This window comes from Scardinius erythrophthalmus (assembly GCF_964197995.2).
Source record: "Scardinius erythrophthalmus genome assembly, chromosome: 20".
Classification (NCBI taxonomy): domain Eukaryota; kingdom Metazoa; phylum Chordata; class Actinopteri; order Cypriniformes; family Leuciscidae; genus Scardinius; species Scardinius erythrophthalmus.
Genome location: NC_138240.1, coordinates 7,610,203 through 7,631,965, shown reverse-complemented (window position 1 = coordinate 7,631,965; position 21,763 = coordinate 7,610,203). Strand labels below are relative to the sequence as shown.

The following is a 21,763-nucleotide window of genomic DNA, read 5'->3' as shown; positions in this document are numbered from 1 at the left end:
ATGGGATCACAACACAAAGAGATAGTAAATCTTTTTATGTTTTTTTTTTTTTTTTTTTTGTGCGTTCCCGAGATTAAACCTTCCTTAACATAATGCCGAAAACCCGAAGTCTCTAGGTGGTCTGGTTGAGGAGGAGATAGAAGTGCAAGATTGGTGCGCACAGACAGAACAGAAATCATGAGTTAACAATCGCAATTTTGTCCGTTGGAAAATTGCGCTAAAAAATAAAAAAATTCACGCTTGTGCTCGTCCATATAATGGCAGTTGAATAGCTTTTTAAAGCTTTTTTTAAAAAGTCACAAAAGTATCACAGAATTATCCCAGATGACACATGCCTTATATTCCAAATGTGTTCTGGGAGTATACGAAAGTCTTTGGTGAAAAAAAATTATTTTATGTATTATTTAACAAAATCCTTGACCTTGGCCATTGGTCTTTCGTGCATGGCTGCACGACGTGCAGTGCACGTTCATGAGACTCTATTAGCACTGCGGTTCACTCCAACTCGCCCAGAAAAATCACACAAGTTGTGAGAAATCAAGAATGACAAAAACACGACATAACACCTAGAAATCCCTAAAAAAGTATCCGTGTACTTCAAATATTCAAATAGTCAAATATTGCCGGACTGTTTATCTTATGACAGTTGATAGATGCGAACGCGATAACTTCTTGTTTCGACACAACGGATATATTCACTTCAGAGAAGAAGGTAGGCCTACATGGGTTGTATTTCATGTCGTGTTTTTGTTAATCTTGATTTCTCGATAACTTGAGTGCTTTTTCTGGGCAAGATGGAGTGAATTGCGTGGAGTTTCAGAGAAGCCCAACGGCAATTGCGTTAAATAATACATACAATTTTGGTTTGTTTTTCACCAAACACTATCATATACCCCCAGAACACCTGGAATATACAGCACGTGTCGCATGGGATCATTCTGTGACACTTTTGCGTCTTTTAAAAAAAGGACGCTGGTTGCTATTCACTGCCATTATATGGACATTTTTTTAAATTCTCCTTTTGTGGTCTGAAAAAGAAAGAAGTGCATATGGCATTTGAACAACTGCAGGGTGAGTAAATGATGACTTCATTTTCATTTTAGGGTGAACTAACCCTTTAAGTCACACTGAAATTGTCTGAATTTCATTACATTCGATGAATTAGATGAATGAATGAATGATCAAACCAAGTGGCAAGTAAACATTTGCAAGCAAATTATGCTAAAGATGTTCTCGGACTAAACTTTAGCCAACTGGTTCGTAAGCTAGCTAGCTGGTTTAAGCTGGTCTCCCTGCCTGGCCAAGGCGGTTTAGATGGGCAACCAGTCGTTCTTTCCTGTCTGACTAGCAAAAAAGTGCATAAAAATCCCCAAAAACCTAAAATTAGCCAACAGACCATCCACCGGCATCCACAGGTGTAGTTCATCACATTAACTGTTATAGTGTAACCACTAATATTAAACAACCAGAAACCAGTTGCAGCGTGGCAAATTCAAACTAGACGGACATTTAAGAGATACGGTAGACTTATTACACAGCATTATGCCACATAAATACAGTAATTATGGAGATAAGAGATATTGGTTTCCGATTAAACTGTTTTAAAATCGTACCTGTTTGTATCTTATAATCCAACAGTTTACAAAACAATAGTCACAAATTGGCAGCAGCTGCGTTTGTTCGAAACAAGAGAGAGCGAGTCCGCGATACTGGATGGCATAATTAAATAACTACACAAAATATTTTAATAATTTATTAGCTCAACAAATGCAAAACTTCCACAAAGAAAAAAACATTCCTAGCAATGTATAGCGCTGCTGACTTCAGTAACCCGGATGAGCCTGCGTTACATACCGCTGGGTGGCGTGATTGACCAATCAGAATCAAGTATTCCACAGATCCATGTAATAATAACTAGTAAACTATTATGCTGGCTTCAGTAATTGAAATAAAGCTGAAATAAAATGGAAAATAAATATTATATGAAAAAAGTTAACTTGTTAAAAGTTAAAAGTTAACTAATTGACACAAATAAGTGGGGGGTACTAAAATTACTAGAACTGAAATAAAATAAAATTAAAGCTATATATATATATATATATATACAGTAGATCATAAACCTGAACCACCATTAAAATTCATGCTTGTGTAAGATGGTCTTTTTTTGGAGGGCAGTGATGTATCACAAGATATTGCATGTTGATCTCTGCAAGATCAGCTTTATACAACTTATTTCATCCTTACTATTTTGATCCATACAATGTAATTAAATCTATTTATGATCATTTAAAAACACTAAAGGGATGCATTCATCGTTGACATCTGCTACTTTGTGTGCACTTGTTTAATGGTTAGAGAGGCATCAAAGAGCATCAATCAATCAATGAAATCTTTATAACATGTTCTTGACCATTACATTGTGTAATTGTTAATTTAAGCATTTGCACACTTTCACTCCAAGGTTTAGCTTATATACAAAAGGGCCTGAATGAGCTAATTGGCCTTAATTATATCCTTACTTAATTATTTAAGGGAGCTTAATGGGCTCAGCTAGAGCAAGAGACTTTTTCTCCTCAGAAATTCAAAAATGCTATTTTTGAAAGAAAAGAAGATGATTGTATATTATCATTGAAGACATTTAAAGGGTTAGTTCACCCAAAAATTAAAATTATCCCATAATTTACGCCATCCTAGGTGTATATGACTTTCTTCTTTCAGTCAAACAAAATCTGAGCTATATTAAAAAAATATCCTGGCTCTTCCGAGCTTTATAATGGGAGTGAATAGAGCCTTTGAATAGGGTTGAATAGAATAGAGTAAAATAATAGAGTGAATAGAGTTTTTGAAGCTCCAAAAAGCTCATCCATCCATTCATCCATCATTAAAGTACTCCACACAGCTCCAGGGGGTTAATAAAGGCCTTCTGAAGTGAAGTGATGCGTTTTTGTAAGAAAAATATCCATATAACTTTATAAACTATAGCCTAATCATTTGCTTCCGGTCGGGTCAGAGGTCATTGTTCTGCCGGAACTCAACTCGCTTACGGCCGTTACCGTGAACCAGTGATTATAGTTTTTTTTAAATAGTATTTTTGGGTCAACTAACCCTTTAAGCACAGTAGGCCATCTTGTCAATCCAAAGGATTTTGGGTTGGTTCATAGTCTCTGTTTAGCTCGTTTCCAAGCCGGACCATTAAAATAGTCACCTACAAGGTGTGTCATTCTCATATGGTGCTATGGTAAATCTGTTTGCAGATTTGCCCTAAGTGAATGGCTGGCTCTGTAGTTAGTTAGACAATCCCTGGGGGAAGCTTTCTTTTTTCTTTTCTTTTTTTACCTTCCCCTTAGCCAGCACAGCATGTTCCAGTGTATCAGCAGAGTCAGAATGGTTTAATGAGCTCCAATTGCACTGATCTCATAATGAGGATTGTCACCCAGAGAGAAAGAACAAGAGCTTAGATTGAGGGACAGAAAGAGATGATTGTTGGTATGTTCCTTTCTAGTCACGATTGTGTGAAAAAAAAACCTCAATATTGAACTAATGGGTGTGCTTTGTGCTGTAAAATCAGTGTTGGCTACATCTGTTGGAATTATATGAACACATGCTATATTTCCCTGCTGGGAAAACAAAATCAACAAGCTGGTTTTAGATGGTCTAGTTGGCCTGAAGCTCCTAGATTGACCAACTTAAACTGGCTAAATCAGTCTATAACCGGACAACAGACCAGGTTGGAAGACTAGCTCAGAATGCAGGCTAGTTTAAAATGTTTTCAGCCTGTTCGGGAGATTTGATATATATTACTACCGGTCAAAGTTTGGGGTCTGTACTTTTTTTTTTAAGAATAGGAATTAATACTTTCCATTCAGCAAGGATGCATTAAATTGATCAAAAGTGGCAGTGCAGACATTTATAATGGGACAAAAGAAATCTATTCAAAATAAATTGTGTTTTTGAACTTTACATCAAAGAATCCTGATTTTACACAAACATTTTAAGCAGTGCAACTGTTTTCAACATTGATAATAATAAAGACTGGAGTAATGATGCTGAAAATTCAACTTTGCATCACAGGAATAAATTACATTTTAAAATATTTTTGTATAGAAAACAGTTATTTTAAATTTCAATAATATTTCACAATGTTACTGTTTTTACTGTATTTTTGTTTAAATAAATGCAGTCTTACTGAACATTAGATCCCCCTTTTAAAAAAAGATTACAGACCCCAAACTTTTGAACAGTTATTATATACTAAAATCTCTCAACCAGGCTGAAAGAACATCTAAAAGCAGTCTGCATTCTAAGCTGGTCCTCCAACCTATTCTGTTATCTGGTTTATGTATATTAAAATATCCAGTTATGATGTGAATTTATGGGCTGAACCTGGAATGCTAATTTGCCATATTGGTTCCATTGGGGAATTTTTTAGAATAGCAGTTTTTGATTTATAAGTAAAAATACTTTCAAAGCATAAGTTGTATTGTATACATAAACCACAACTTCCACAAGCATCTGAGTTTACTTGCTGGACAAATCAGCAAAACTGTTGTAGTCTTTATGTGACAACTTCTCAGCAACATTGGGGGAAAAACTGTTTGACATTTAAGTGGGACTGTGTGTAATTTCTGTTAGAACAACAAGTAATATTAGCCACAGACCTTAATGTACTCTTCAATTATTTTAAGTAGTGGTATTCTAAAAATTCAATTCTCAAAGGAAGCTAATACTCAAAAATGCTAATTCTTCCTGGATTCAAAATAATGAATCCTACAGTTGAAATTCCACAAACTGTTGTATGCTGCATATAGCACATGTTCAAGACTTGTGCACATTATACTGTTGCTGTCAAGAAATTGTGTTTGTCTATCCCTCGTGAATACATTTGCTCTTGTGGGCAACATTAAAGTAAAGCATAAAGTGCATTTAAAGGCATACATTTTCTCAGTATGTGTGTTCCCTGGGAATCAAACTGTCATTATTGGCATTTCTAGCACACACACACACACACACACACACACACACACACACACACACACACACACACACACACACACACACACACACACACACACACACACACACACACACACACACACACACACACACACACACACACACACACACACCGATCAGCAATATGAACAAAATGTTTAAACTAATGTTGTTTTTTTCCACTTTCTCTGCAGGAATCCTCATATTCTTTTGCACTGAAATGCCTTATTAGCCTCTCCACTGTAATTCTGCTCTGTCTGATCATTATGTACCACGCACGAGAGATTCAGGTAAGTAGCCGACTCAGCCTTGGAAGCCATAAACTAGAGTAGAGACTGAAATAGGAGCCTAAAAGATTGCAGAGGAAACACTTATGCCAATTCCTAATGACTTATAGTAGCAGCAGAATGAAAACTTGCCCTGGCTTTTGTAATTCTTGATATCTGCATTCAGTGTGCCATTTTACCTATCCATTAAAAGGTCTTTATAGAGAAGACACTGATTTTGATTAATGATGGTATTACAAGTGGGGCTTATGGCTAATAGGAGATGTAATTCAATACAGGCCTGCCAATCAGTTGGTTTGTGGGCATTATTTAATGACTTGGAACATCAGATGATGGTCAAATTACAGAATGGATGAACAATTGAAAACCTTTATTCCTGATTGAAACAAAAGAGAAGAAAAATCCATACCATAGTCATAAATAAACTATTGGTCATAAATAAACTATACTAATACTAATACCACAAAGAATGTTTTTATATCATTTATGTATTATTATATTAGACTAGAATAGATTATGGTACATTTATACAATATTATTTTAATCTATTAAATAATATCTAAACATTTGTTAATTACTGAACGAACACACACACACACACACACACACACACACACACACACACACACACACACACACACACACACAATACTCTCAGGTAAATCTGTCTTGTTTTAAAAATGTTGGCATATTTTAATGGAAAATAAGGCAAAAATGTAATATTTTTTGCAGTGAATATCAGTCCTGTTCAGAGAATCTGTTCATTCCTTAAAAACATTTCCCTGTCTAACGTCTAGCTCTTCATGGTGGACAATGGAGCAGATGACTGGCGGATAGCCATGACATACGAGCGTATCTTCTTTATCGTTTTGGAGCTGCTGGTGTGTGCCATCCACCCTATTCCAGGTCAGTACGTCTTCACATGGACCGCCCGCCTGGCCTACTCCTACCTACCGTCTGTGGCAGATGCAGACGTGGACATCATCCTCTCCATCCCCATGTTCCTGCGGCTGTATCTGATTGGCCGCGTCATGCTCCTGCACAGTAAGCTCTTTACGGACGCCTCGTCACGCAGTATCGGAGCCCTCAATAAGATCAACTTTAACACACGCTTTGTCATGAAGACTTTGATGACTATCTGCCCAGGCACAGTCCTGCTGGTTTTCAGCATATCATCATGGATCATTGCTGCCTGGACAGTTCATGTCTGTGAGAGGTGAGATAAACCTTTGATTTCTTAAGAAACACTGTTTGTACCTGGAGTATTAAAGGAATATTCCCTCACGCAGCCTTCATGTTGTTCCAAACCTGTATAATTTTCTTTTGTCAATGGAACAGAAAATGTGAATTAAGAAAAAAATTAAATAAAAAAAATCCTGGCTGGTCTTTTTTCTCATTTCCATATAATGTAAGTGAATGGGGACTGGGGCTGTCAAGCATCAAAATGACAGAACAAGCACCATAAAAGTTGTCAATTTCACTATTTTCCATGTCTTTTGGAGTCATAAAATAATTTGTGCTATGAACAGATCGAAATTATAACTTAGAGCCAATGATGCTGATATACTGTTTTTGTTGTCCGTACGGCTTTTGTTGTCCGTACGGCTTTTGTTGTCCATTTCAGAGTTTAGTTGAAGTAGGGGAGCAACGTCTTACATTTCAGTCTTTTCTTAACTCAAAGCTATCAAATGGCTTCAGAAGTATTGAAATATGGCACATAAGTCATATTGATTACTTGTATGGTATTTTATGTTGGTTTGTTTGTCATTTTAAAGTGTTAGTTCACACACACACAAAAAATCTGTCATCATTTTACTCACCCTCTTGTCGTTTTAAACCCGTAAGACTTTCGTTCATCGTCCGGAACACAAATGAAGATATTTTTAAAGGAATCTGAGCGATTTCTGTTCCTCAATTGACAGCTACGCAACTACCACTTTGATGCTTCAAAAAGTTCATAAAGAGATAAAACTAGGCTAATCCATATGAACTGAGCGGTTTAGTCTAAATTTTCTGAAGAGACTCGATCGCTTTATATGATGAACAGATAGGCTTTTATTCACATCAAAACATTGATCAGCAAATAAAAACAGAAGCTCAAATGTGCTGCATAACACACGAGAATGAACCTCTTTGGTTTTCGCACGTCAGGCGAACCATAACTGACGTGTGCGTTGATGAATATTATGTGAATAAATGTCTAAATTAAATCTGTTCGTCATATAAAGTGATCGTGTCTCAATTTGGACTAAATCACTCAATTCATATTGGATACGTTTTACTGTACGATCTCTTTATGAACTTTTTGAAGCGTCAAGATGTTAGTTGCGTAGCTGTCAATGGAGGGACAGAAAGCTCTCAGATTTCATCAAAATGATCTGTGTTCTAAAGATGAACGAAAGTCTTATGGGTTTGGAACGACATGAGGGTGAGTAAATGATGGGGGAATTTTCATTTTGGGGTGAACTATCCCTTTAAAGAAAACCCTTTTTAAGTCCCCATTCACTTCTTATATATACAGTAGTAAAGAGTGGCCAGGATATGCTTCCACAAAAGAAAGTCAGTTATGGGTTTGAAATAACATGAAGGCGAGTATATAACGACAGAATTTTTATTTTTGAGTGAATGATTTCTTAAACTATTTATGCATTTCTTTCCCCATCAAATGCAGTTGGTCAAGACCCTATGTTGTTGCCTTTATAAAATGTGATGTGATGTCAGTGGCAAGCGAATGTGTGCGTGTTTCATTGTTCACGCGTGTTTTGTTCTATGTTTCTCCCACATGGCTGCTGCTGGATAGGGGTCCAAAGTGAGTCTGTGATCTGCAAGGAAAAACTATTACTTGGCTCTTAGCTTCTGCTCATCTCTCTTGATGAGCTATACTGGCAAAACGGCAATTTGCTGGCATCCTGGAAATCCCAAATTCTTTTCTTTTCCAAATTCAGATTCATTTGTTTTTTCCTATAAATGGTCGGGCATCTTATAGCCTTTGTTGTAGAGGGGTCTTAGTGTTAGGTAATTACATTTTTGAGTCATTCTTTGGATTTTGGGATTTTCATGCAGCTGACACCATGTGTCAACATGGTGGTCATCATGTTCATGGCAGCCTGTTCTTTTCCTAAAGCGCTGTCAGATATTTGACCTTTTCTGGTGCTCTAAAGTGCTATTCTTACCAAGATATCATCTTGACCTAGACCGTGGGGGAGAGTAAAGATCCAGTATGTTGCCATGACCCATAAACATAGAGAGAGCCGCACAGCTATGCTAATCAGGTCATCCTGAGCCCTTTAGCCAGGTTCTGCGCCCACTTCTTACCCATTAGACTATATGTGCTACATCATCTGATATTTCTTCACTGCACTGCACCACAACAATAGTCCATTGAGTATATATGGGTTTTCTTCAACTATGGGCACTTTTCACTTCTAGAATATAGACACACTATTCACTAACAAAGTCTAACAGCTCACATAAATGCATCACAGCCAGGAGAATTTTTTCCCCACCATTTCCACAAAGTCTTATTATTTAATAGCATTCTGTGGATAAGTTTTGTGCATCCTAAATACAATTACATTTTCAAAAAATTTTTTCCACACATAATTACAATATGGTTGTGTTGTCAATTAAAAATATGACATGTTAAAATGTTTGTTTGATTATTATAGATTTAAATGGTTTATGATGGTTTTTCATATTTTATGACTGAAAATAATTGTTTAAATGATCCAATTAATTTAATTATTTATTTATTTATTTACCTAAACTCTTCAGAATCTCTCTTTAAAGTATCTTTTTCACACTTTCACTTCTCATGGTTGTGTTGTTAGTTTTTTTTTTGTTTTGTTTTACATAGTAATTTAGTACATAAGGTAAAACTTTATCAGTTGGTCATGATGCAACTGAGGACTGCTGTTTTTTTTTTTTTACATAATTAAAAGTATTAAAGTGTATAAAATGCAAGAATATAGTTTTATTTGATTATTATATATTTTAAAATACTATATTTATGATGGTTGTGCATATTTTATGTCTAAAAAACTTGATCTGGAACAAGGTTAACAAAATAAAAGTGCGGTCAAAAGTCTCACCATTTACAACAACAAAAGCGCCCATAGTTGTGAAACACTCATATTTCCAATGAAGTAGATTTTTTCCCCTACCTCATTGATTTTTTTTTTTTTTCTTGTTTTGAGAATAAATCTGAAAAAATGTGTGGTGTTTATACTTAAAACAATGAAAAAAAAAATCATGATACAGGTCTCTCATTATACAGTTTTGCTTCTCAGATAAATTTATCTTGTTTTAAGCATGCCTACATATCGTTACTGGAAAGCAGGTTGAGAAAAAGTGCTGAGGACACCAACTAAGCTAATGTGCTAGTCAGTTGTCATGCTAGCTTGTTATTTTTCAGTATTGTCATGTCCTGTGTTAGAGTTACAGTGGATGTATCTGTCGGAGGAATGGAGAGGTGCTTTATCAGCACCTTTGGAACCCTCTGAGACTGTATTTCCCTTCGCTTCGCCTCTAAATGGCCTCAGTTACCTCCTCGCTTTAAATCATTTGTCGGCAGGCTAGTCGACAGGCCTCATTTAATAGCACTCAAGCTAATGAGTCCTCAGTTAAATTCATGGACATAGAAGCTGGAAACTCACTGATTGATTCATTTGAACATAAATGTAGAGTTACCCCGTAGTCAGCACATGGACTGTTCATGCTGTCGGAAGATGGATTTGAGGCCAAGGAAGTCCTCGTTTTCAAACTTTGACAATCATCATCATCCTCATCACTTTTTAATTATTTTATCCTTTATGTTTGTTTAAGGGTGTTTGGGGCGAGTGTTTCTTGAACTGAGTAGACTGTTTGTTTTGTTATGAATGTTTTTATCTGAAAGAATCAACATAGGTGGCATTCTGTTCCCTTAACAGAAAATTACCATGGTAACTAACCACAGTATCACCAAAATACTATAGTTACTCTAATTTTTTTCTTTGCTGTACAAACACTATAAGAAGCTTTTGGAACGTTTCTGTTTACTTTTGATAATGATAATGGCGGTGGCGAATATCAAATTAACACAGTTTTATTCCAGTAGCAGTTAGTAAGTGGCGGGAATTGTGGTTACCTTGGTAAAATTCTGTAAGGGTTGAATCTATGTTTAAGATTCTTTGATGTGTACAAATGAAGCTCTCGGAACAAGTGTTCTCTGATTTGAGATAATGCTTAAGTGCCTTTGTTGAAATCAACTGCCTGAATGCTCTTATGTGCTCCATACTGTCAGAGCAGTGCATTATCTGAGTTCATGGCAGCTTTGGATTTGGTTACACTGCCAGCATGTTTTTCCATATACCCTCTTTATGCTTGTGTAATGGACTGTGACTTCCACAATAGTTTTACACAGACGCATTCTCCACACAAGACCGAGCTAGAACACTGGGGGAAGAAGAGCAAGCCATCTAATGGACCCTGGCTGCCCTCTCGTTCATACGAGCATCACTGCTTTGAAAATATGTACACAAAGGCACCTTGATTTATATTTGAGCTGTCCGCCTTTTATCCAGTGCGGTCTGGCCTGAATATTGATATATGCTGCTGCATTCAATACTTATTGATATTCCACTTTAGGTCATTTTTAAGATTACCCTTCAAATGTAATTGGGCTTCTCAAAGACCCCTAATGTGAAGTGTACCTGGCTGCTGATTCGGACAGGTCATTCTTTATGCTTGAGCCGTGCAACAGTGTCCATATGCAGTGCTGTTTAAATTACAGGGGAATAATTGTAAATAGCTTTTGTAATTGTATCATTCAGTATAGGACAAATCTATGAAAATATGATTGCAGCAGCGCATCGTATCAAGTAGGGGTCCGAAAACCTGGAATGAGCTATGAGAATTATTATTATTATTATTATTATTATTATTATTTTTACTCAACATAAATCTAGCTACAATTCTATTTATTCATTTATTTTCATTTTAAATCATTTAATTTTTTTGTAAACAAATTTTTTTTATTAATGTTTTTCAAGTTTATTTTGTTTGTCATCATAAATGCAGCTAGTATTATATTTAATAATTTGTATCAGTTTAAATTTATTTAAAACTTCTATATTTTTAATTAATTCGCTTTCTTATTTTATAAACTCGTAGTGGGGTCACCTTTAACTTTTTCTCTTTTGAGATTGATTCTATGAGGTATTAATTAGTCACTCTTTTGAATTAATCCCAGCTTCTTCTTTTTTCTTGTTATTTTATCTCATCAGATACCATGATAAACTGGAAGTCACCAGTAACTTCTTGGGAGCCATGTGGTTAATCTCCATAACCTTCCTGTCTATTGGTTATGGTGACACGGTGCCTAACACGTACTGTGGGAAGGGAGTGTGTCTCCTTACTGGAATCATGGTGCGTCACTCTTTTACGCTACTAATTATGTACAAGTCTTACATTTAAATTCTATTTTTGAGACATTTATGTCCTTGTGAGTTTATCTGCATATATTTTACAGTTATTAGTGTCCACTCAGCCATAACGTCATTAGACCATAAAGCCATTTTGTGGAGGAATTGTTTATAAAAAAATGCATCTCAAGTCTTGCATTAAATTCTGTTTTTGAGACATTTACATCCTTGTGGGTTTATCTGCATATTTTTCTTACAGTAATTAATATCCACTCAGCCATAACATAGTCAAGCTGTGAAGCCATTTTATAGAGGAACTGTATATATAAAAAGCTTTCTGAATTATCTCTCTATGGCCCTGTTTACACCTGGTATTAAGATGCGTTTTGGTCGATCGGATCACAAGTGGACGACGCTAAATACAGGTGTAAACGGGGTCTAAAACATTTTGAGCTTATCCACTTTCACCCACTTCCAGAAGTAGTTGAAAATACATTCGACCAGATTGCTTTTGTAGTGTAGATGCCCATGTGTTCGAATGCTTTCGAACAGCCAAAAAAGACCGGCTACTGTCCGCCTACTGACCTAATGCATAAACATTATGGGAGAGAAAAAGATGAAAAACACACCAAGCACCATTTCTGATTTCTAACACCACTCACCGCGTTCAGCGTGCTGCTCCCTGTTTCTTCGTCATCTCCATGCACGTTCATATGTAAATTGCATAAGCTTACTTTGTACATTTAATCATAAGATCTGAAAAAACTGCCCATAGACCATGAAGAAAGTGGTTGAAAGTGGACAAAAGAGACAGATTAAAACTCCAGGTGTAAACAAGGATGTGTCTCCCTCGTCTACTTGTGATCCGATCGACCAAACACATCTTGTGTAGACAGGGCCTAAGAATTTTGTTGTGGTCTGTGTGTTTTTTTTTCAGGGGGCCGGCTGCACTGCCCTAGTGGTGGCTGTCGTGGCCCGGAAGCTAGAGCTCACCAAGGCTGAAAAGCATGTCCATAACTTTATGATGGACACTCAACTCTGCAAAAGAGTGAGCATGTTTTAATATACAGAATTAACTGACATAAAGTGTTAAATGGAGCAGTCAAACTCACTGCAAAAAGCACTTGATGCCAAATGTTGACGGTGCATAAGCTGTGGAAACTAGCCAACATTCACTTGATGATATAATTTTCTAGACAAAAACTGGCAAGCATATCTCACCCATATCTCTAATTCACCAGAACATGCAGTGTCTACAACTAGCACTTAAAACTGTATTTCAGGAGTATTCACTGTAATGTTGCTCTAAGTTCCCAAACATACTGTACCTGTGCCTCTTTCCGTCTAGCTTAGTGATGTTTTAAAATGAATTATTTAATATCATCTTCTTAACTGGACTTCATTTGCTGACAGGTGAAAAACACGGCTGCTAATGTACTCAGGGAAACATGGCTAATCTACAAACACACAAAGCTTGTGAAGAAGGTTGACCATGCCAAGGTCCGAAAACATCAGCGCAAGTTTCTACAGGCCATTCACCAGTACGTATATTCGCAACATTTAATCTTTGTATTGCTACGTTTGCTGTCCACCTTTTTTTATGTGAGATGAAAGATTTATCTAAAATTTATGGTAATTTAAAACTGGATTTAGTTCAAGTTTACTCTTTCCAATTTAGGGAATCTATTCGCATAACAAAAATTATATGGAGTTTTGGAAACTGAATTGAATCTTTTAGACTGAATAGACTGAGCCTCATATTTCCTTCCTAATGTATTATAATTATTTACAGCATTTTTTGTAGGGATGTGCCCGAAGCTGAATATCATGTTCAGAAAGGAAATTATGTGTACTACGGAGCCCCTAAAGGGACATGGTGATTGAAAAAAATATATGAGATTTAAGGAGATTTTGCGTTCTCTCACAATTATATAGTTGGGTAATAATATTGTATATCATTTTTGGGTATCAGGAAGCCGCTATCAATATGCAGGGTTTAAAAAAAAACAAAAAAAAAAAACAGGCTTTTGAATGCTCGCTTACTTTCACTTTCCAATTTCCAATGTGTATTGGGAGCATCGGTACTGACCGCATGTTTTACAAGATAAGATATTTGTCAATGACGCTCTGGATCTGTTGCGCACTAAATCCTCCTCCATCGCCCTGTTACTGTAGTGTAACCGACTACCACGGTAAGCCTAACCATGTCCCTTTAGGGTCTCCGTAGAATGCGTTATTCATTTTCCGTGCCTTCAGGCACATCCCTAATTTTTTGTGAGTTTTACCTGTCAGATCATGGCCTGAAATCGTGAGAATGGCTTAGACTAGTCTTTCCACAGTACTTCAGTACCAAGAGGATGTTGAAAATAAAAGAAGTGAGGATTAGGGTTAGTTTATTGAACAAGCTACATAATTGCGTGCATAAATGACCAAATGCACCTTTGTCTTGGCGAGATGTTAATGTAAAAACAGTTGGGTTGTATTAAGTGAATGTAAACAGGCAAAAAAAGATTTGTCTCAATATCGGACCAGTGCATTGGAACGTCCAGTGTAAATGCAGGCTGCCTCTGTCTGTTATGATGTTATTAATCAAACAATAATACTGGCAAGAAAAAACAAAACCCACTCACTGCTATTAATTATTGCTTTGTTCTTTATAACTGACTGTTTACTGGAATAATTCCTTGGAAGAACTTGAAGCAACAGTAATTGAGATATATTTGAAGGCTGCTTGCCATTGCTTTAATTTAATTTGTTTATATTAATCTTTAACTTCTTATATAAAAGAATGTTCAACAGAATATTAGTTTTTAGTGTGAAACTGGTATAGAGCATAATGAAATATCACTGGTGTTGTAGACAGTAACCTGGATACATGACTCGCTCTCAGCTCACCCAGAATATGTGCTGGTCAGAATAGTGTTTACCTTCAGCTCATGCAAAAGCAATGAAGCATTTTTCACTATTAATGGAAAAACCATGAAAAATTGAAGGGAGACAAAAATGTTGCTAAATGGTCTGGCGATGCAAATCAAATGACATTTTTTTTACTTTTTACTTTTGGTGTGGTGTGCAACTTGAGGTTTTTAAAAAATGTATTCTGTGTTCCATTTGTTTTGCCTTAAATCACTGCAGAGCTCAGAAGTAAGTCATGTCTTCTCTCTTTCCTTACCATTGGAACCTCTTTTCATTTTTACAAGTCTTATTCAGAAATATCAACCAACATGATGAACATTTGAACATTCAAAAACATTTGAAGCTGGGCATCATTTTTGTTTAGACTTGATATCCATTAAGGATATTTAGACCAATGAGATTGGAATGGTTTACCAACCTGTTAAGGTACTTGAAAGGAAAGGTTCTTTGCATCTTCTCAGCTTCAAATTTATCAGATGCCACAATGTCCGAAATTCATTCATCTAGCCTGTACCAGATTTCCAAAGAACACTGCACTTTGATCCTTTTAGTCGTACCACCATGTACAATCTGCTAGTCTGGTGGTCTGCAGTGTTTTCTTGCAAACACAAATCTATTGCAAATAATTGTTATCGAGATGCGTTTAGAGAAATACCAAATGTGAATGTCGAGAGACTGCATGAGACGTTTAGACACAAGTCAGCATTTGGTACTCGTTTCCTTTCACTTGGTTGATTCACTTTTAAAAGGGACCGTTCACCCAAAAAATCTAAATTCTGTTATTATTTACTCACCCTCATGTTGTTCCAAATGTGTATGTCATACTGATTTGTGAATGAATTATGAATGACTCTGAATTAATTGAATTCAATTGAATGATCTGGTCCTTATGCATCGTATTCACACAAAAAAAGAGTGACCGGTGCATTTTGCTAAATTTGTCAAAGAAAGCCATACAAGTTTGGAACAACATAAGGTTGATTAAATGATGAACAGAATTTTATTTTTTGGCTGAACTAATCCTTTAAGTGCAGTAACATTTTCTGGCCGTGTTATAGGTTCTCTGATGTGAATCGCCAGTCCTGCTTTTGTTTGGCACGCAGTCAAAGTGAAAGCGCGACTGCTGAGCACAACAATTCATTTATAATGTATTTGGCCTTTACTTTTACGAGACCACATAAACATTCCCTTGCCTAATGCATACAATCATAAAATTCTATAAATATCTGCACATGAAATGCTTCGTAAACTCAAATCGGCCTGTGTTTCTCCAACTGCGGAGAAGGTAACGATTTCATCTGGAGTGCAGGGAACTATGGAGGTCTGGGTACAGAAAAATACAGACCAATTTTGGCCCTCCCAAAATTGAGAGTTCATCTTTAAAACAGTACAAGCACATGTGGAAAAGTACAAAGTGTCCACCTTTTATTTTCCATAAAGCTTGCACACTTGAGTTTTTCACACTTGTTTTTTATTTTCCGTTGGGAGGGAGAGTTTGAATTAAATGGATGGTTGGGGTTGGTTTAGGTTGCTTTAACTCTGTAGAAGACATTTATGGTATTTTTGAAGAAGCCATCATGTTATGTTTATATTCTGCATGCGAGTATCTATGACAAGCATTTTTCTCAAGACATTTTCTTAAGATCTGACAAAAAGTTCCTCATTCTACTCTTACAAAACTCTCCTCGCCGTCTTCCCTGTCCCTTCCGGGTTTTGTCCATGCTTTCCTAGAGGAAAGCCCAGCTAGAGAGTTTCTGGTGTCAGCTTTCTGAATTCATTGGCACTGAAATTAGGTTAATGCTAATTCATCACTACTAGCGCATCTGCCATTACCATGGACCACAGACCATGTGTCCAGCACATTCAGTTCATCTGTTTGCACATGTTACACTGGCTCCATTCTGACATGATATAATGAATGTTTTCAGCTACATCTCATTGAGTTTTATTGTCTGCAGTCTCAGTGCTGACTTTACAAAGGTGGTGTTCGAGGTGTGTTTTCACACATTTTACACCGTTCTTGTTACAGTAGAGCTGTTCAGTCTTGACGTCAAGTTGTAGGCCTGCCTACCAGCTGCCAAAAAACAATAACGTGTTACATAGCAATTTATAGTGTATGGTTTATGATTTACGATCACAAGTCTGGTTAACATTACCCTACTTTAATTTCAGGTTTAACAATATAAATTACACACAGCCATAACTTAAATGTGAATTCTGCCCACAAGTACTTGTGATTTTATATATATATATATATATACTGTATATATACACACAAATTTAGTGTCAATCTCAAACAAAAATCTCTTGTTGACTCTTTTAAAAGAACAGTTGACTTTAAAGCAACTTCATGGTTTTAAAACATTATAAATGTATTTCATGCCTTTATTAATTCATAATTGTCTAACTGCATTTCATTACTGTCCATTCCACTTTGCTGAAAGTTTCTATCCGCATCAGATCACCATCTATAAAGTTCTGCAGCACAGTTTCTTGACTTCGAGGTAGTACTAAAGAATCCATATCCATATGCTTATGGAGTTTTGGACGATGCCTCAATTGTTGTTCTTTTCAATCCTTTCTTTTTCATTTTACCTCTTGTGGCTGAATAAGTTTGCATGTCTGACTGGACAAAACTGGAATGTAAATGTTTGCATGTGGGCATATCATGTAAAGGGGGAAACATTCATAATGCGACACTTTAGACCTTCTAGATTTCAGCCTAATTATCAAACTCTGTTTCTTCCTCTTTTCCCTGCTCTTTTCATTGACACCCCATCATAACCTCCTGCACTTCCTTTTGCACTCCTTCCTCTATAAACTCCTGCCTCCCTTGTATATCTGTGTGTCTTCTTTCCTTGCGGCCCATCTTGTTTTCTCTGTCTGTCCACCTGCTCCCTGGCTTCTTTTTTTCCCAGACTGCGAAGTGTGAAGATGGAGCAAAGGAAGCTGAATGACCAAGCAAACACGCTGGTGGACTTAGCAAAGGTGTGTACTGTATTGCTTGTTCACCTTAGTAGATTTATAGTAATTGCATACTAGTTGTTTAGCATGGTCTTGTACTGTAAGGATTGTGTGGCTGTGTGTGTATTACACTATTAGATTTTGTATGTTTTAGTAGATTATAATTTCAGCAAGACAGGCTATATTATCTACACTACCATGCAAAAGTTTGTAGTCAGTAAGTAAAAAAAAAAAAAAGAAATCAACTTTTATTTAGAAATGATTCATTTGAAATAAATGCTGTTCTTTCTTTCTACTTTCTATTCATCAAACTTTCTATTTATCAAAGAATCCTGAATATATATATATATATATATCAGTTTCCACAAAAATATTAAGCTGCACAACTGTTTTCAACATTGGTGTCTAAAACAATATAAACTGTTTTTATAAAAAATATAATATAAACATGTGTAAGTTTTATTTAAATGTTTTTTACATAATGTTTTTGTGTAATTATGTCTTAATTTTGTGTTTAAAAATAAATTCTGGATGCATAAAATACCCTACTACGTTTGCCAGAGCGCACACTGTGTTGAATACCGTATCCCACAATCCAATGCACTCGACCTCAATATTTTCGTCATGAAAATTGCCTGAAAGTCGTCATGAAATCAAAATTTACCCTATTTACTTTGTTAGCGCACATTACTAGTCTTGTGGTGAACAATTAATCCGCGCAAGTTAATACACAGAAAAAAAAAATGGTTTGTCGTGTTAATCTTTAATCGAAATCTGAACATTTGCTTCCGCTCTGGAATGGCGTTCCTTCTCTGATGACGTCAGTTTGACGGCTTGGGGTTGAATATCCTTAACTACTCCCCTCCAACCGTCAGTTTTCTATGAGCGAGGGATAGAGTGGAGGTGCACTAAAGTAAAACCTGTCCTCTATTCAGTATTCCGTTTTACTTGGAAATGCATCACAACACTGGAGAAAAGTTAATTGCAACTTCTGGTTCACGGGGACTTTAACTGTGATTTTTACCATCTATTTCTAGATCAAACTCCTAGACATTTTTACTCAAAAATGTAATAAATCTTCTGGTGTCCTTTTATCACTTTTGACTGAAACTGAAAGTTATGTTTAGAATTTTTTAATATTTAGATTTTAAAATCTGAATGTTTCCTTTTTTTTTTTTTTTTGGTCAGGAAATTTGCTTATGCTATGTGCAGGTTTTTTCCATGCCAGTGGACACCATTTGTATGGGTGAGCCTTATTTATTCACGTCTTTTTAATGTGTACTTATTGTGATTATCACTTCCTCAGACGCAGAATGTGATGTACGACCTGGTCTCAGAGCTGCAGGAGCGCAGCGAGGAGCTGGAAAAGCGGATTGGTAACCTAGAAGCAAAACTGGACTCCATAAACACCAGTCTGCAGGCTCTGCCTGGCCTGCTCTCACAAGCCATACAGCAGCAACAGCAACACCTGCTGGACGGGCTGACCCAGCGCGGATTCACCTTCACCAGACCCTCCTCGCAGACCTCCGAACGCTCCTGGGCGTCATCCGTGCACCGACGGAGATCACCTTCCACCGCACCACACACGTCCTCGGATAGCGGCTAGCACGCTCCCACACACTCAAAACCATACTCTAAACCTACACACACACTCCTACACACCTCTGTCATCAACTAACACTGCTAAATATACTTTTAGTACTAAAACGTTAACAAGAATGACAACTTCAACACTCTGGAATAAAATGTAATGAATAACACATCATGGTAGAGATATGGTTTATGTTTAGCCATTGTATGGCTGTTTAAAGTTAGCTTTTTTGTAAAGCCCTTGTATAGTATGGACTGGATTCAGACTGCAGGGGGTGGAATTGATTTATATAGAGAGAGATATAGTTTGGAAACAGAGCATTAAATGGAACTAAACCCTTGAAAATAAAGAGGACTGAGAAGGAAGGAAAAATGTGAGAGAGAGGAAGTCACTGGAGAGACTTCCTGTCCATGGCAGTTTTTGAAGATGTAGGCTACGTTCACATTAGCATACTAGCATACTACTTACTGTTGCTGCAGTATATATTTATATACAGTGTACAGTATGCAAATTTTCTGTGTGCATAAAATACCCTACTACATTTGCCAGAGTGCACTGCATTGATACCGTATCCCAGACTACAATGCGCTCGACTTGACCTTCTATTTTCAGCGTAAACGTGTATTTCTAGAACTCCAAAATAAGACATTTTTACTCAAAATTTAATGAACCCTCTGGTGGTGTTCGGGCACTTTAGACCGAATCATTTTACGTTTTTAATTTTTTCTACATTTTTCAACGGAATGGTATGAAACTTGGTAAATTTTGTTGCACTTACTAGATCAATACATAAAATGTGGGCATGACTAAAAAAGGCTAAATGGTCTTAAAAAAAATAGTCACACTTGTGATCATCGCAGTCAAAAAATGAGCCATAGGAAATTAATTGGAAATATAAAAACTGTGAAAATACTGAGCATATTTTGGGGGGCATATATATATACACTATTAACTGAAAATAATATAATATATTCTTATATTATTTTATATAAAAAATAAATATGAATAATTAAGGTGAATATGGTCTACTACTTCCTTCAAAATACAAAATATGAAAGAATTAATATTATTTAAACAAAACATAGTACATTTATTTAATAAAAACACGGTCTGATTTGACTTCCGAGAATCACAAGTGTGAAGGGAAGTCGAAGTGAGAAATACCAGAGGATTAAAAGTGCTACATGTTTTCCAAAATGATAACTGGATGCTGCTCCGAATAATGCAAATAAATAATACAGTATATTCTGCGGAGTATTCAGTAAGTACTAAGCTGGTATTCTATTCCGTTGACTAGAATCTCATAGAATTGTCGAGCTCACAGGAGGTGAGGAAGGGCCTTTGGAAGACCAGTGATCAGGCTGATTAATCATTACTAGATATTAAAATGTAACCGAATATTAGTGAATGCTAAAAACAAGCAAAGATTACAAATTATATTCAAATGCATATTTTGCAGACTAGACACTTCAAGCCAGTCTAATTCATTGGATAAATGTTTTCATGACACTCACCAAACACTTTCTATTGTTGCCATTCAAGTGCTCTCTTTATAGCAATAAACAATACAGTGCTATAGGGATTCAGAGACCTTTTTCCAGCAACAGCTGTGACAGACTCTTTTGTGTTTTACAGGAGCCTGCCACATAATAATAGATGTCCAGTCAACACTAAACAAGATTCAGGCTGAGCTTCCAAGGGTCCTTCTAGCTCTTTTAGCTCAAGCAATCTTCAAGACAGCCTGGGGATGTGATGTGAAGGGAAAACTGTACACCCAACCCCCTTGCATGTTTCAATGCAAATGATGATGAAGACAGGATGGTTTTCTCTTCATTTTTCCTTTCTTTTCCTTTCTCATTTTTTAACAGAGATTCCTTTTTTATTATTTACCTAGATTTTTATAGCTTGTAGAGGATATACAAAATGTTTCCGCAGAGTGGCAACATAGTTGATAACATGCATTCCTTGACCATGTCCAAAGACTTCAAAAATGTACCTAAACAAAATGTAGAAACGGACAACAGGAGATGAATCCGACACTTGGATATCATTACCACTTACGTGAATTTACCGATTTGGTCCCCAGTTCTAGGTTTAGAACGAAAATGTCAAGATGTGATTGTCATTACGGGTTTGAAAAACAGCAAACTGCCTTTACTGTGTGTCTTTGGCCTTGTTGACCAAGCTGTAGCGGATTTACTTAATGCTGGGCTCCAACTTAAAGAAATAAATGAACAAATCCACTACCTAGTCGGTGCGTTTTTATCTACTTTGTCTTCGTTGGACATGTTGTCTTTACATTAACCCTTTGGTCCATTTTAGGACAACAGTGTAAGCAGCAGTAATGACGCAGGATGTGGGACACAACCTATAAATAGCTATACCTACTACTCCCATTTAACCATAAAGAACTTTTGTGCTGAAGAAAATGGACAGCATTTTAGGTCACTCTGAACGAGGCACTCAAGTGCTTTTTTTTTTCTCTCATTCTTCATCCATCCATCTTTTCCTAACTCTGACTTGGCTCAAAATTAAGTTTGATTAGTCTGTTTGAAGGCAAGGATTGCAACCTTCTTGTAATATTGTGACGTTATGTTTTATCATCTATTTTA

The 21,763-nt window shown here is 36.4% G+C and overlaps 1 protein-coding gene across 1 annotated transcript in view; it reads left to right on the top strand.

Moving 5' to 3' along the window:
- kcnn1b (potassium intermediate/small conductance calcium-activated channel, subfamily N, member 1b) overlaps positions 1 to 19,518 on the top strand; it is a 36,013-nt gene extending 16,495 nt beyond the window's left edge. The window contains exons 4-10 of the mRNA XM_081349633.1: positions 5,187 to 5,282; positions 6,077 to 6,495; positions 11,543 to 11,684; positions 12,618 to 12,728; positions 13,094 to 13,221; positions 17,515 to 17,584; positions 18,867 to 19,518. Coding sequence (XP_081205759.1) covers positions 5,187 to 5,282; positions 6,077 to 6,495; positions 11,543 to 11,684; positions 12,618 to 12,728; positions 13,094 to 13,221; positions 17,515 to 17,584; positions 18,867 to 19,166 — 1,266 coding nt within the window. The 3' untranslated portion in view covers positions 19,167 to 19,518. The remainder of the gene's footprint in view (positions 1 to 5,186; positions 5,283 to 6,076; positions 6,496 to 11,542; positions 11,685 to 12,617; positions 12,729 to 13,093; positions 13,222 to 17,514; positions 17,585 to 18,866) is intronic.
- Positions 19,519 to 21,763: the final 2,245 nt, after the last annotated feature.